Source organism: Corylus avellana, chromosome 10, assembly GCF_965113065.1.
Source record: "Corylus avellana chromosome 10, dhCorAvel1.hap1.2, whole genome shotgun sequence".
Classification (NCBI taxonomy): domain Eukaryota; kingdom Viridiplantae; phylum Streptophyta; class Magnoliopsida; order Fagales; family Betulaceae; genus Corylus; species Corylus avellana.
Window position 1 is genome coordinate 19,648,975 of NC_142499.1, and position 13,690 is coordinate 19,662,664.

Sequence of the window (13,690 nt, forward strand, 5' to 3'; positions counted from 1 at the left end):
GTACAACAAGTCAAACGAACTACAGACAACTAGCATCTCATTGTTCTGGAGAGAGACCTCGGAGGTGAAAGCCGAGCAAAAATGCAGCCAGCAAAGTTGCTTGGGGCCCATGAAGAAAATCGAGAGTACAAAGAGAACCTCATATAACTTAGTTCCTGTCTAGCTTTTGAGGAAACTTGAGAGACTAAAAATTATATTTACAATAGTTGAGAGAACTCCTTGTAGGGTGGTGAGTCTAAAGCCCAACCAAATCATATTTGGATAACGCTCACATCCAGATATGAGAAACCTGAAAAACCAAAATGGTACTTTGAAAAATAGCCAGAGGACCATAAATCTGTTGTTAAAAAAGAAAAAACACATGGTAGTGGTGGTGTGTGTAGTCCACTTGCGCCAAGTAGGCGTGTGTAGTACACCTGATGAGACGGGACCCATAGGGTAGAAGAGAGCATAAAAGGTAGAGAAGAGGGTGCATATAAGATACATGAATGGATGGATATAGATTTGATCTCTACAACCCCAAGCAACAAACCTAAAAAGGTAAAAGCAATAAAGGATAAACACCAGTCCAAGAAAACAAGAGTTGAAGGCATCAAATTGGGGAGATGAGAGGTCCCTAGCTAGAAGCAGAGAAAGGGGTTTTCTTTTTCAGGAGTTTTAGAGAGAGCGTTTATCTTAAGCTAGTGGTGATATCAATTAGTGCTATCTTCATAATTACAAGCAAACATAATTGCACTACAAACAAGTATAAAAAGACTGAAGAACCTTAAAAGGTTTAGCATGTCACTTTTTTTCTTTATTCTTTTTGATATAAAAGTAGTGCAAGGAAAAAAGAGTAGATTGAGCTTTTGCTATAAAATACTAGAAAAAAAGCAAGATTTGGATCACCATCCAGATAATGCTCGTACTTTCTCATCCTTGTAGCCTAAGCTTTTGCTCTTCAGCGCCCCCAAAGAAGAAAATTAAAAATTACTGAAAATTATATATTGTGCATTTCAACTTGTCAGAGAAACTAAAAAAAAAAAAAAAAAGCTAATAAGGACGATCTGAAACTTTTTGATACAACTTCGAATCCGACATGAACTTAATACGAAATTAAGTGATTAAGTTTGGTTATTACAGACATCTTAAGCATATTGTATTATTTGTTTTCAAGAGGTAGCTCAATTGGTTGAAAATCACGTCTCATGAAGCCGGAGTCATTAGTTTGAATCTCCTCTCTCACTCGTGTGTGGATATATCACAAAAAAAATAAAAAAAGGGAGCTTATTGTGTCACTTTAGTCTATTCTGCTAAAATGAATTCGGATCCGACATAACCAAATCGACTGAGATGGATACGAAAAGATCCTGTGGTGTCACCTCCACAGTTCCCACTCGATCCAGGGTAAAAACACACTAGAAAGAGTAATGTTAGGTATTATCTTTTTATGCTTCTAAAATTCTCCTAAAGTTGATGTGGCTTTTAAAATCATCATTAAATTTTAGCTGAATCATACTTGAATTTTGATCAAATGGTGATTTTAAAAGTAACATCAGCTTTAAAAAGATTTTTGGAAGATAGAAAGATATTACTTATCATTACTCCACTAGAAAATACAAAGAAAAGTATTATTCCGATTTTGCCCCTCAGAAAACCCCTTCCACAGTGTCCACTCACTGCAGGGTTTTGCAGTGATGATGATTCGCGTCGCAGTTAAGGTCTCCAGAGCGGCGACCTCCGCCGCTAGATCCGCCAGTCTGGGCCAGACCTCATCTAGACCCTGCGGTCCCTCTCTGTTATCACCACCACCGTTCAGATCGCTTCACGATGCGAACCCGGTCGCTCTTCAGATGATCAATTACGCCCTCTCCCATGCCAGGTCACAAAAATCAGGTTCTTCCCCAAATCATTTATCTATGAAAATTGCAAATAATTAATCTTTCGAATTTCTTAAATTATGATATGGTTTTGTATTTGTGCAATTACTCAGATGAATCGTACGCGCAAGGCCTTCTGGTACTGGAGCAGTGCCTTTCCACTCAGCCAAGTGAGGGCCAAGACGCTGAGAATTCAAGGGGATTAGTCTTGCTGGCCATGTCGACATTATTCTCTGAAAGGTCCTTTTTTTCTTTCTTTCCCTTATTTACATCGTGGGTGCTTGATTGGTAGTTGCAGAAACTTATGATAAGTTTGAGATTGATGGGTTTCAGAGGGAATTTTGGTGAAGCAGTTGAGAAACTTCAGAGAATCGAAGATTTAAAGCACTCTTCTTTGGGTGTTAGAGGTAAATATATATGTTTTTACTTCAATTTTTTTACATTTCTAGTTGAGTTTGTGAAGTTGGATGGAAATGATGAAATGGGTATTGACTAGAAATCATGACTCGGTCCTTGTTATAGTTGCTGCATTGGAAGCTCTTGTTGGGCTTCATCTAGAGCTGGGGCAGGTGAGTCTACAAGCACCCATTTCATTGCTTTACTTATTTGTTTGTTTCAGTTTCCTGTTCTTGAGCTTTGAAATTTATCTTGAGTTGGTTCTCCCTATATAGGATGATTCTTCATCAGTGATCGCGGAAAAATGCTTAGAACTTGTTGAGAAAGAAGATGCAAAAGCTGGTGTTGGAAATCCTGAAGTCTTGAGTGCTCGTGCTAAAGCAGCTAAAGGGATGGTTGAGCTTGTCCGTGGAAATCTGGAATTAGGTATATCAAGCCCTTGGTTTTTTTTTTTTTTTTTTTTGTTGGTCATTTTAGCAGTTTTCGTAAATTACTGAATGCTTAGCTATTTTGCTGCAGCCGAGACATGTTTGCAAGGATGTAAGGACAGTGAGGGAATTACTGGTGAGGTTCATGTAATTAGACATTGTGGTAAGATGTTATAGTGCAGTGAATTGATGCTTTGATTTATAGGTAGTATTGGTCTATCATACGGAGAACTCTTGCATGCCTCGCAGAACTTTTCATTGGCAAAAGAGGCATACCAAAAAGTAATTCAAAGGGCGTCTGAGAATAAAGATTTTAGTGACTTAAATGCCTTAGCAGCTTGTAATTTGTCCTCGGAGGAAGTATTGTTGGCAGCCACTTGTGCATTAGGACAGCTTGAGGCACACATGGGGTAGGCTCAGGATTTCTTCTGCACTTTCCATTAGCTTTTTGCCCCCTTGGTGCAATGTTCTTCTACCCTAAATCTAACTTGTGTTCTTTTAGAAACTTCGGTGATGCAGAAGAGATGTTGACAAGGGCATTATCTAAAACGGAGGAACATTTTGGTGTGTTACTTTGGCTTCTTCTGTTAATTGAGTGATATATAAATACCCTGTGCATTTCTTATTTGCATCTATCTCTGCAATGATATCTTGGTATGTCCTGTGGTTTTATTTGTTTGATATAGGCCCTCATCACCCAAAGGTTGGTGTTGTCTTAACCTGCATAGCTCTTATCTTTAGGCGTAAAGCAATGCAGGAGCGTTCAAGTTCTCTTTTGATTCAAGAGGTAAGAACTTGTACATGACAATATAGATTTATGTGGCCAAAATTTGAAATTTTGACATTAGTTATTCACTCTTTGGCTCTTAATTGAACTTGGTACTGTAAAGCCATGCATGGAGAAATTGATTTGGTTGGTTTTAGGACATTGAGTGAATTCTGTAAGTGAAGGGTCAAGGATCATTTGTCACTTTTTTGAATCAGAATGGTTGATTGAGATGTGTTACTAGATTATTGGGTTGCATGTCTTGTATATTCATAATAATGTAACATGCATATGGCTTCATTGTGAATAAGAAACATAATTTTACGAGAAATAATAAAAATCATTCTCTCAACCATCTTTCAACCATCTCCATATAGTGAATGAGTGAATCTACCATTAGATTTTTGTAGGACTCACATGAGTCCATAAATCCAATGGTGGATCCATTAGATTTGCAAAAAGAGATGGTTGAGAGAATAATGTGTAGCATGCATCTAATTTTATTGAGATGATCAAGGGCTGAAATATTTTTATCTAGGGGGCCCACCCAATTACTTATTCATATGCATTAGGGTCTCTAGCACATTACTTGGTCGATTTATTAATTGTCTTTAATTGTTTTCTTCTTTGATATGTTGGAATTAGTTTATGGGAGAGTTTCTTCTAGTTTAATATTTCAAATATCATATATATATATAAGTTTAATATTTGAAAGGTCATTGTCAGGGACTATATAGAAAGGCAATAGAGTTATTGAAAGCTCCACCGGTGGATACAGATGGTATGGCGAACAGCTCATTGATTTATCTTTCTTCATTTTTTTATTAAATGAAAATTTGTTGTCAATTTTTTTCTTCTTCTTGTTTTTGACTTTGTAGATACAGAAGCAAAGGCAGATAAAACTGATATAGTGGCCCTTGCAAGAGGTAATGTTAAGTGTTTGAATGATTCTAACTATTCATTTTAAATCACCTTATAAACATGTGGAGAGGTTTTACCTGAGTAATGACCATTTGAGAATCAGTGTTGGCCCTCCAATTTTTTATGTTCGAACTGCTGTATGTTCGACCAATGTATATTGCCTGAACATTCACTTCGTTCAACTTTTGCATTTATGATGTTATGAAAAATGAGTGTTTCACACGGATGACCTTACTGTGGCTGTACTTTTGACACTCTTGTTAACATTTTATTTGAGCGAGCATTCTGCATGTCATAGTAGAATCTATCAATTTTGTTCTACCATCTGTAAGATGGATAGGGAATTTAGAGTTTATGTGATATTTTCTGTTCAGGAGGTTGCTTTGAATGATGCTTGTTTCTCATGCAGAGTATGGCATGGACTGATGCGTATGTGCACATTAAGAGTTGTGATTAGTTTCTATCGTTCCAACTTAAAGTAGAATGTGTGCATGTGCATGCACTCACATCCATAATGTGTTTTATTTGTCGCAGTTTGGTATGATGCCTCTTAGCTGGATTTCTGCATTGATATAGTTGCTTGATTATGTAGGCGGGTATGCAGAAGCACTCTGTGTGCAACAGAACAGAAAGGTTCAAGGAGAGAAAATGAAGAGTTGGGCCGAGGCTGCATGGCGGAACCGCAGGCTCTCACTCGCAGAGGCACTAGAAATTTCAGAGCCTTCTTCCAAAGTGCCAGTTATAGATGCTCGAACCTGCAGAGTCATATAGGTTTTTTCTTTTTCTTTTTTTTTTTACCCCAGGTTCTGCAGCAGGAGTTCACGGTTCCTGTTCATGATACATGACAAAGGAGTGTCTCCAAACCCATGTACACACGACCTTAGATCAACGTGTGAGACAAATGTCCGACATTATGTCTCCAGTATCCGTCTATGAATATGTACAGAGACATATTAATTATTCTGTAGTTTAAGATCGTTGGAAAATCCCTCTGAAATAAATTTTGTTTTGGAATTGGAATGAAAGAGTTTCTGACTGAAATCTAAAGTGCAGACTCGGAATTTGTTTGTCTTAATTGATAAGAACCGATTCATCAGGTGGTTGTGTTCTCTGACTGCATATATGGTTTATTTTTTGAAAGTCCAGATAGCCAAGTTGTCATGGTGATCTTGCACCAAGCTGGTTGACCGGTGGGACGAACCAAGCTTAATCTTGACGAGCTATAAGCTCTTAAGATCAGTGGTGATGAATCCTTGCTGAGCCACGGATTAGTTTGGGTATAGCAAATCTAATGGCCTTGAGATAAGAGAATAGATACTGCATTGGGACACATGTAGGCCAGGAGTCATGACGGCTATGATGGGGGAAAGCCAAAAGTTTTCGAGTGTAAGACAAGACCTACACATTCTCGAACACTCAACAGATTGATTGTGTCATCTTGAAAGTTTCTTGTCCTCTGACACCCCAAAAGTTTACAATCCTTTTGGGGCCACGCGGTTATTGTCAATGAAAGCTGCTGCAGATTATATAAGTGTTTGTTGCTGAGAGACAGGTTTCTCACAGGCACGGTAAAAATCTGAGTCTCTGAGAGATAGAATTATGGGTTAAATACATACTTCCTCTTAAGGTTTTAGCACTTTATTTTTTGTTCCCTAAAGTTTCATTTGGATAACAGGAAGTATCTTTGATTTTGATAAAGATGAAGATAATACCTCTGTCAAAATTTCGTCCAAAACTTAACAGAATACCGTGTTAGCATCAATCAAATGTCGCCACGTGTTATGTAATTGATTTTTATTTTTATTTTTTTAAAAAAATTAAAAAATATATTTTTTCAAAAAAATAAAAGAAAGAAAAAAAAAATTGGGCCTAAGCCATTTGGGGGGTGGCTTGGTCACCCCCTAGTGGGTCTTGGGGGTGTCTTCGGCCACCCTCGAGCCACTCCCAAGGTGCCAAGGGTGTGGCCGAAACCACTCCCAAGATCCACTAGGGTGGCTCGACTACCCCCATCCGAATAGATGGGGGTGGCTAGGCCACCCCATGGCCAGCCACCCTCAATATATATATATATATATATTTGCTTGCTTGTTTGAAAAAATATATTTTTTTAATAAAAAAATTAATTACATGACACGTGGCGACATTTGATTGATGTTGACGTAGCGTTTCGTTAAGTTTTAGATGAAATTTTAACGGATGTACTATTTTCGTCTTTATCAAAACCACATGTACCTTATATGATTCAAATGAAACCCTAGGAGACAAAAAATAAAGTGCTAAAACCATATTGGAGAATTAGGTATTTAACCTAGAATTATACGCATCCATGTAAAAGATTAAATACATTTATAGGTAGAACAAAAAGTTAAATTTCAATTACAGTCAAAAGACTAGTTCTTGAAACGAATAATAAACCGAAAATCACATGAGTTACATGCATATATAATCCAGATTAAATGGTCAAAGTGGAAGATCAAGCCCTTTCCCTATTTCCACCCCAATCACCTGCAGTATTCCCTTGTTTATTATCTGAAAACACACAAAGCCACAGTGAATACTTCAGCAAAAAGAGCTCATCAAAAGCCTTCTTTTGGTTACAAATAGCAAGAAGATGGAAAGTTCAAAAGAAAGAACTCACCAATTCAACAATGAAAGTTCCAATAAGGCCAATCATACAAGCTCTAGAATTCCAAGTTTCAGCTGTCTTTGTGAAACCAAGAAAAGGGGCACTGAATTTTGGCTCTACTTTGGGCAATTCCACCTAATATTTCCAAAACCCATTTCTTTTTCATAATTAATCTTCCTCAGGAAACATAAAATAAGGAGCTAATAAAATTAGTAAGAGCAAAATCAAAAACATACTCCTGCAGGAAGCTTTGCAGCATGGACCCGGAAAGAAACTTTCTTCTTGAAGGTCGTTCCATTCAGATTACGATTATTGAGAAGCTGGAGTTGTTGGTTTCCACGAAATACTTGAGCTCTCGCGGGGAGGAGAGAAGATGATACTATGGAAGATGAAGATGCCATTGTTTTGGTTCCACAACCATAGCCGTTGCTTCTCCACCTACCTTATCTACTTGTCTGTAAGCGATCACATTTCGTTTATTTGTCACTTATTTTATTTTCCTTTTTATTTTTTTTTTCTTTATGAATTTTAAATTTTTTCTGGTGGGGTTTGATACACGTTCATATAACACTGCGCACGATTATAAGAAAAAAAAAAAAACACACTGCGCACATATCTGCTGGGTCCCCCAGTGGGTATTGACAGAGGATGTCCTGTTCTTGTGTCCCACAGATTAGGACTGTCACATTCAGTACAGAGTGCACATTTAATTTTTCAACCGAAAACAAAAAATGGAGGAAGATAACCAAATTGCTTCGATTGATAATTAATCTGACCATTTATCTATTGAGTTGTATATTATCATTATTTGTTTTCTTTTTTTTGGGTCACTCTGAATTGTTCTTGGCACAAAAATCTCTTACTGTTCTTCTCGCTTTCTTTTCTTCCTACTTGATTTGAGATTGCTGTTTGGACCACCCATCTTCAAGAAAGAGAAATTAACATGGCAGTCACATATGTGAATGGGCTGCTTTAGCAGCACTGTTGTGGGGCTTGAAGGGCAGTCATAATAGTGTATTAAGTAGTGCAAAGAGCCGACCTGCTGATGAGTTTCCATGATCATATGGCACTTGACCAAATCATCCTAGTAAATTGAGAACCATGTCAATAAAACAGTACATCGCATTCAAGAAGGTTTTTTTTTTTTTTTGCTTAGGATTTTACCTTCTGAGCTTTATTAAAGAGCCTTGTAACAGAGGGCAGGTAGGCATTGGATATTGATGGAAGTAACTCGTCTAGACTGCACCAAAGAGCAGATACTGCAATAACACTTGGCATAAACTCCAGCAATCTTGAATCTGGACGGTTTGGTTTCAATTATATATCAGTGGAAGCAAATGAATTTAGACCTACCACTACTACCATTTTCCTAGCCTATATAGCATGAGGCATTTCATAGCTAAATCAATACTTTTAAGTTCTATATCCTATAGAGAAGGGGTCTTGTCAATTCATCTTCGTGTTTAAATCACTATATTAATTTGACCCACATAGTTAAATGGGTTAATTTATTAACTTTAACCTATTACTTTTGTGTTAGATTCGTGTTAAGTCTGCGAGTACTACACATACTTTTTTGTCACCTACTTCCACCTACTCCTTGTACAACCATATATATATATATATAAACAGCAGGAATGGAAGTGTATAAAGATAATGCTTATACCTGAAATAGCTCCAAGAAGTAATAAGTCAGTGACTCGGGTGGTAATCTCCTCATGAAGGTGAGGTTTCAAGGAGTCAATGCTGCACATCAACAGTTCTATGTAAGAATAAGCCGTTGTAGAGCCAAGACGCCATTCTAATGCCTTTAACAGCGTCAATTCCATCCACTGGATTGTGGTTGACTCAAATGAATGGCCCAAATCCTCCATCTTCAATCACAGTATTGGTAAATGTCAATCAGTTATATATCTTAAGAACAGCAATATATAACAAGAACAACAATGATCGACAATTAAGAGGCACCTGAATTTCATGCAATGTAGGAGTGCAGGTTTCACAGAACTTGGAGGCAACAGATAAGCACGCAACAGACAATAATTCAACCATCCAATAGCTCCATCCCTTGAAAATTTATGTTAAATATTAGTGCTAAATATCCGCATATATATATATATATGATTCTGTAATCAATTATAGATATTCAGGACTGCTTACATTGCATTGATTCATAGATATGAACCGATCAAGGTAATTTACAGCATTGAAAGCAGTTCCAAAAGAGAGATTCAACCGACTTCTGGACTGCAGGAAACAAACATTAACCAAACAAAGAAATCGAGTTGGAAAGAATGGTGAGCAAATATTAAAAAAGTACGTATTAATTTAACTTGATATTGCCAATGCATATCAAATTTTGAACACGTGAAAAATGGTTCTCTAGGATTTAGAAACTGACCCTAAAAAGCCATTGGGTGGCTCTATATCTAGCACTGGTAAAATTTTCCGACCGGAGATGCCCAACGTAATTATCTTCCGGCATGTAACTGATCTCCTTCTCCAGGTATATAGCAAGGGCCTCCTCGGAGTCTTCCTTGGTCATATAAGACGAACCACCAAGGTAGCTCTCTGAACTGTGATGGGGTGCATGATGATGATCAATGGGTGTTACAGCAGGGCTGGATAGCCACGCCTCATCACATAGCAAGTTTTCCATAGATAATATATATACGAATTCTTCTGAAACTATATATCTGGGCAATGGTCAATGAAATTGTAAATGGTCTGACATGATAATCATACACATATATAGGCTATAGCTTTCGTACTAGTTGACAAGATGGGTGGTATGATAGATGATACATGATACATGATGCATGATACACGAATCATGAAACATGGGGTAGTTAGAGAGGAAGAAGGTGAAATAAAAAGAGGGACACGTCCCTCATGAAGCGGGGTAAATGCTGTATTGGATTTTTATTTTGACGGCATGGTAACCAATTGCGTGAGCGCACGAGGATACCTGCGTGCGTTGCATAAATGTGCATGCTATTCCTTCAATATGGGGAAGGGGCAAAACTGTACGTGGCTAAATACATCGCTTTTACCAGTTGGGCCGCCGTGGACCCACGATCTCATCAGCTTCAACCCATGATCCTGCGGCCGTAATAACTGCTCACATTTTTCCTTTTTTTCCTTCTAATATTTGGCCAACCAATGGCTCATAAACTACCAGTGGCTGGAGTACTGTAATTACTGTACACGGGGAAGGCACAGGCAGCAATGGCTATGAACATATGGGAACTATGCTCTACACTTATTCCCATTTTTTTAAATAAATTTTTTATATATACAAGTGACTTCTAAAACTACAATTGAATCCAAATTCAATAAAGATATATCTCATATCCAATGGTAGTTTAAAAAGTCCTATGAGTATAAAAAAATTGTGTGAAGAAGTGAGCAAAGTGTAATATTAGCTTCAAACCTATCAAGGACTATTTTTCTTTTGGATAATTTGGCGAGAAAGAGTAATTTTTTCAGCCTCTAAAAGTGTCAGCAACATACATTCACTGGCAGAGCCCCCCAGATGGGTACTAAGGATCATGATAACAATCATCAGAATGCATAAAGCAATACATAACCAGAATGAAAGAGGATCACAAGAATCAGATGAACCGTGGGAATTGTTTGCATGCTATACATAGCTGCAACGATCCATTAAATTAAGTGGTTGGCTTGGCATGCATGTATGTTTAACTTCAATTCATATACAACAACACAAGAAGTATTCCACACAGATGTACTTTATGACCAGTGCTCTCAACACAAACAGATATACATCACTCGTCAACTCTTCCAATATAATCCTCGTACAGTCTGGATTCCCTGTCATCTTGCATAATCTCCCTGGTACCTCTGAGATGTTCATCTGACCAAGCAAAGTTCAATCAAGTGCTAACCCCAAAATGCGAATGCCTTCTTCCATTTTATTGCAACTCATATGACGAAAAACTGAAACCTGATCTTCCCTCATTAGTTGATTTTAGCTCGAGCTTCTGAAATGGGCTGCAAGTTGTTTCAAGTTAATTCATCAATCAGCTCCTTCTCTCTTTTTTTTTTCTTCTTTTTTTTGGGGGGGTGGGGGTAACTAACAGAAATGCAAAATACCTGCTATTAGGATCATAATAGAAGCCACTGATGCAGCCATCACTACAAGAGAAACAAACATAGTAAAAGCCAGCTATAGTTAACCCACAGTCTGTCCCAACATTCACAAAGTGTTGCTCTTTCCATCTCTGCGCCAGCAAATAAAAGAAACCGGCATGTTATTGCTTCACATATGGTAAGTTCTTTCACCAAGTGATTAAAATAATTGAGACTAGGTTACCATATATATGAATTCAGAGTCACTCAGGTCCAAAGATTTTCCACCATCAACCTCCACTCGACTCTGGAAAAAAAAAAACAGGATTAGTTAATACAGCAAATAGTGTGTATGAAAGAAAAGGTTCCAGCTCTTTACCAAATAGGGACGGAAGGATGGAAACTTGGTCCAGTGCCTTATATCATCCTCTTGCCTGTAGCAAGAGATCATGCAAATCAGCATTGGATTGTTTTGTCCACCATCACTGTTATTTAAAGTTTCCATGACACAGTAAATGGAAAAAATAAAAATAAAGGAACGTACGTCGCTTCCCACTTGCCAGTGAAGAAAGTATAATTCTTTGTGTCAATGATCTCCCCTTCCCAGAAGGTTACTACCTGAAGTAATCATAAATGAAACAAAAAGTGCTCCGTGACCAAACAAGGTAAATCGCAATATTCCAACTACAGCAAACAAGGTGGTCATGAAACCTTGGCAGTTTTCTGAATGAAATCAAGTTACATATTAAGCATGCTTCCATTACAGTGAGGAAATATAACCAACCAATTTATGGCTAAAGGGAGAACTGTATCATATATTCTGTTACGGCACGGATCATTCATTTGTATAACATACTGATAAAATAGGATATAAAGCAAAGAGTTAAGTTTGAAAATTCTGGGCGCAGCTAATTTCATGGCTGCTGCAACCAAAGAAGATGAAGAATGTATGTACGATCACAATCGATTAGGTGAATATGGCCATGTGATATAGTTTTTTTAAAGTAAATTTTGGATTACAAAGAAACACACAACAATGAGAACATTGAAAAGGCCAGTGGGGAAAGAAACCTCTTGATTAGGTGCCTCTTATCAAAGTAGCACTAACCTATTCTGGCAATAATGCCAGCAGACAGAAGTTTAAACAAACCCAGAAGCTGCCTCATTCTTTCATTACGCTATAACATTTACAACTTTTTTTTTTTAGTATTTATCCTCTATATATCAACACAGCACAGACAAAAAAAAAGGAAATATCCTAAACAAAAAAGAAGAAGAAGGAACTGCTTACTGGTGTGTCTGCCATAGGGACATTGAGAGCTTCCATGGTCCCACATAGATACCCATGTTCAAGGTCACATCCCTGTATTCGAACGTTAACTCTCCATGCTTCATCTTTCTGTAGGCTAGAAACATTCTGAGTACCAGAGAAGGCCTGTGACAAAATTAAACTGTGAGGATAAACTGAAACTCGTCCACTTCTGATGCAAAATTATAAATTTTCGATAGAGAACTTAAAACGTTTCATCAGAGTAGTAAAATATGCAGCTTTATGTTCTCACTTCAAATGACCAAAGAAGGAAAACCTGACCGTCTTTGTCCAAAATTGTAAAGAGATATATGATCACCTAGCAATGACACTGAAGATCACTAAAGTCTTAGCTTATGTGTTGACTACATAACCCCATATATGATACTCATTAGGCTCAATATCTATTAGGCAACTAATCATATGCAGCCATATATGTAGCACGGTCACTAACAAGTAATTGTTGTAAACAAAAGTAACTACCTTAACAGAAGGAACCCAAAAAATAAAATAAAAGGGGTCGAAGATTAACCTGTCCAACACTCAAAAGTGAGCATACTTGTGGTAATGTCTCTCCAGAATTCGCGCCTTCACAATTAAGCATGAACATATAGATTAGACCCACAAACAAAAAAAACCTTTTGACGAGGCCAAGCTGTGAATTTCAAATAAATTTCCGGTATTTTCCAGGCAACAAACGAAGCCCTAAATCTGGCACTGAACATTATTCTATTGCAATTATTTTTGAAGGAAAGCGAAATACCTGAAACTTGAGAAGGTGCAGAGCTCTCCACCACTCTCACCGGCATTTCTTTGATGAATGATCGAATCCCAATTCCCAGTCAAAGAATCCAAATGTGAAGCGGCAATATCACGCTTTGTAATTTGGGTATTCGATCTCTCTCTACAAAACTCTGAAAGTGAAAGGTCCAAGGGTTAGCCCATCAGACTGGGCTAACCCTCGTCTGGGTATGCGATCTTTCTCTACGCAATTATCCGGGGCGGTCCGAGTGGATCCGACTCGTTACGGGCTGTTGGATTATCCGTTTCCTGTTTTCTTAGGAAAAATTATTATTATTATATCAGTATTCGTAGTAAAGGTCTTTCAAAGTGAAAAGAAGATAAATATAGAACATCAGGTAAGAAATCTTGTATTTTTTTTCCATTTTAATGTGATATATTCAGATCTGAGTTTATACCCAATTTAAATTTGAGATCTTTGTTAACATTTTTGGATTAATTGATAACAAATGACTATGAAAATACAATTATGCCTCTCTTATTAATATTTTT

General features: G+C 37.4%; 4 protein-coding genes across 4 annotated transcripts; 1 reads left to right on the forward strand and 3 right to left on the reverse strand.

Moving 5' to 3' along the window:
- The first annotated feature begins 1,597 nt into the window (after positions 1–1,597).
- Positions 1,598–5,395, forward strand: NDP1 (Tetratricopeptide repeat (TPR)-like superfamily protein). Its single transcript, XM_059607281.2, has 12 exons — positions 1,598–1,875; positions 1,973–2,099; positions 2,193–2,266; positions 2,382–2,428; positions 2,531–2,681; positions 2,775–2,819; positions 2,889–3,093; positions 3,186–3,247; positions 3,370–3,470; positions 4,176–4,230; positions 4,328–4,375; positions 4,963–5,395. Exons 1-12 carry the CDS (start codon positions 1,677–1,679, stop codon positions 5,139–5,141), a joined length of 1,293 nt encoding a protein of 430 aa, XP_059463264.1. The 5' UTR covers positions 1,598–1,676; the 3' UTR covers positions 5,142–5,395.
- Positions 5,396–6,697: 1,302 nt separating this feature from the next.
- On the reverse strand, positions 6,698–7,466 carry OHP (one helix protein). The gene is made up of 3 exons (XM_059572163.2): positions 7,233–7,466; positions 7,009–7,131; positions 6,698–6,899 (listed from the first exon to the last, which is right to left on the reverse strand). Exons 1-3 carry the CDS (start codon positions 7,395–7,397, stop codon positions 6,831–6,833), a joined length of 357 nt encoding a protein of 118 aa, XP_059428146.2. The 5' UTR covers positions 7,398–7,466; the 3' UTR covers positions 6,698–6,830.
- A 389-nt stretch (positions 7,467–7,855) lies between these two features.
- CYCD7;1 (CYCLIN D7;1) lies at positions 7,856–9,655 on the reverse strand. Its single transcript, XM_059572673.2, has 6 exons — positions 9,398–9,655; positions 9,157–9,243; positions 8,965–9,063; positions 8,663–8,870; positions 8,161–8,294; positions 7,856–8,080 (listed from the first exon to the last, which is right to left on the reverse strand). The coding sequence occupies exons 1-6, from the start codon at positions 9,653–9,655 to the stop codon at positions 7,856–7,858; spliced, it is 1,011 nt and encodes a 336-aa protein (XP_059428656.1).
- A 960-nt stretch (positions 9,656–10,615) lies between these two features.
- LOC132161594 (uncharacterized) lies at positions 10,616–13,357 on the reverse strand. The gene is made up of 8 exons (XM_059571748.2): positions 13,161–13,357; positions 12,930–12,985; positions 12,380–12,523; positions 11,633–11,706; positions 11,468–11,522; positions 11,333–11,395; positions 11,113–11,240; positions 10,616–11,010 (listed from the first exon to the last, which is right to left on the reverse strand). Exons 1-8 carry the CDS (start codon positions 13,204–13,206, stop codon positions 10,932–10,934), a joined length of 645 nt encoding a protein of 214 aa, XP_059427731.1. The 5' UTR covers positions 13,207–13,357; the 3' UTR covers positions 10,616–10,931.
- Positions 13,358–13,690: the final 333 nt, after the last annotated feature.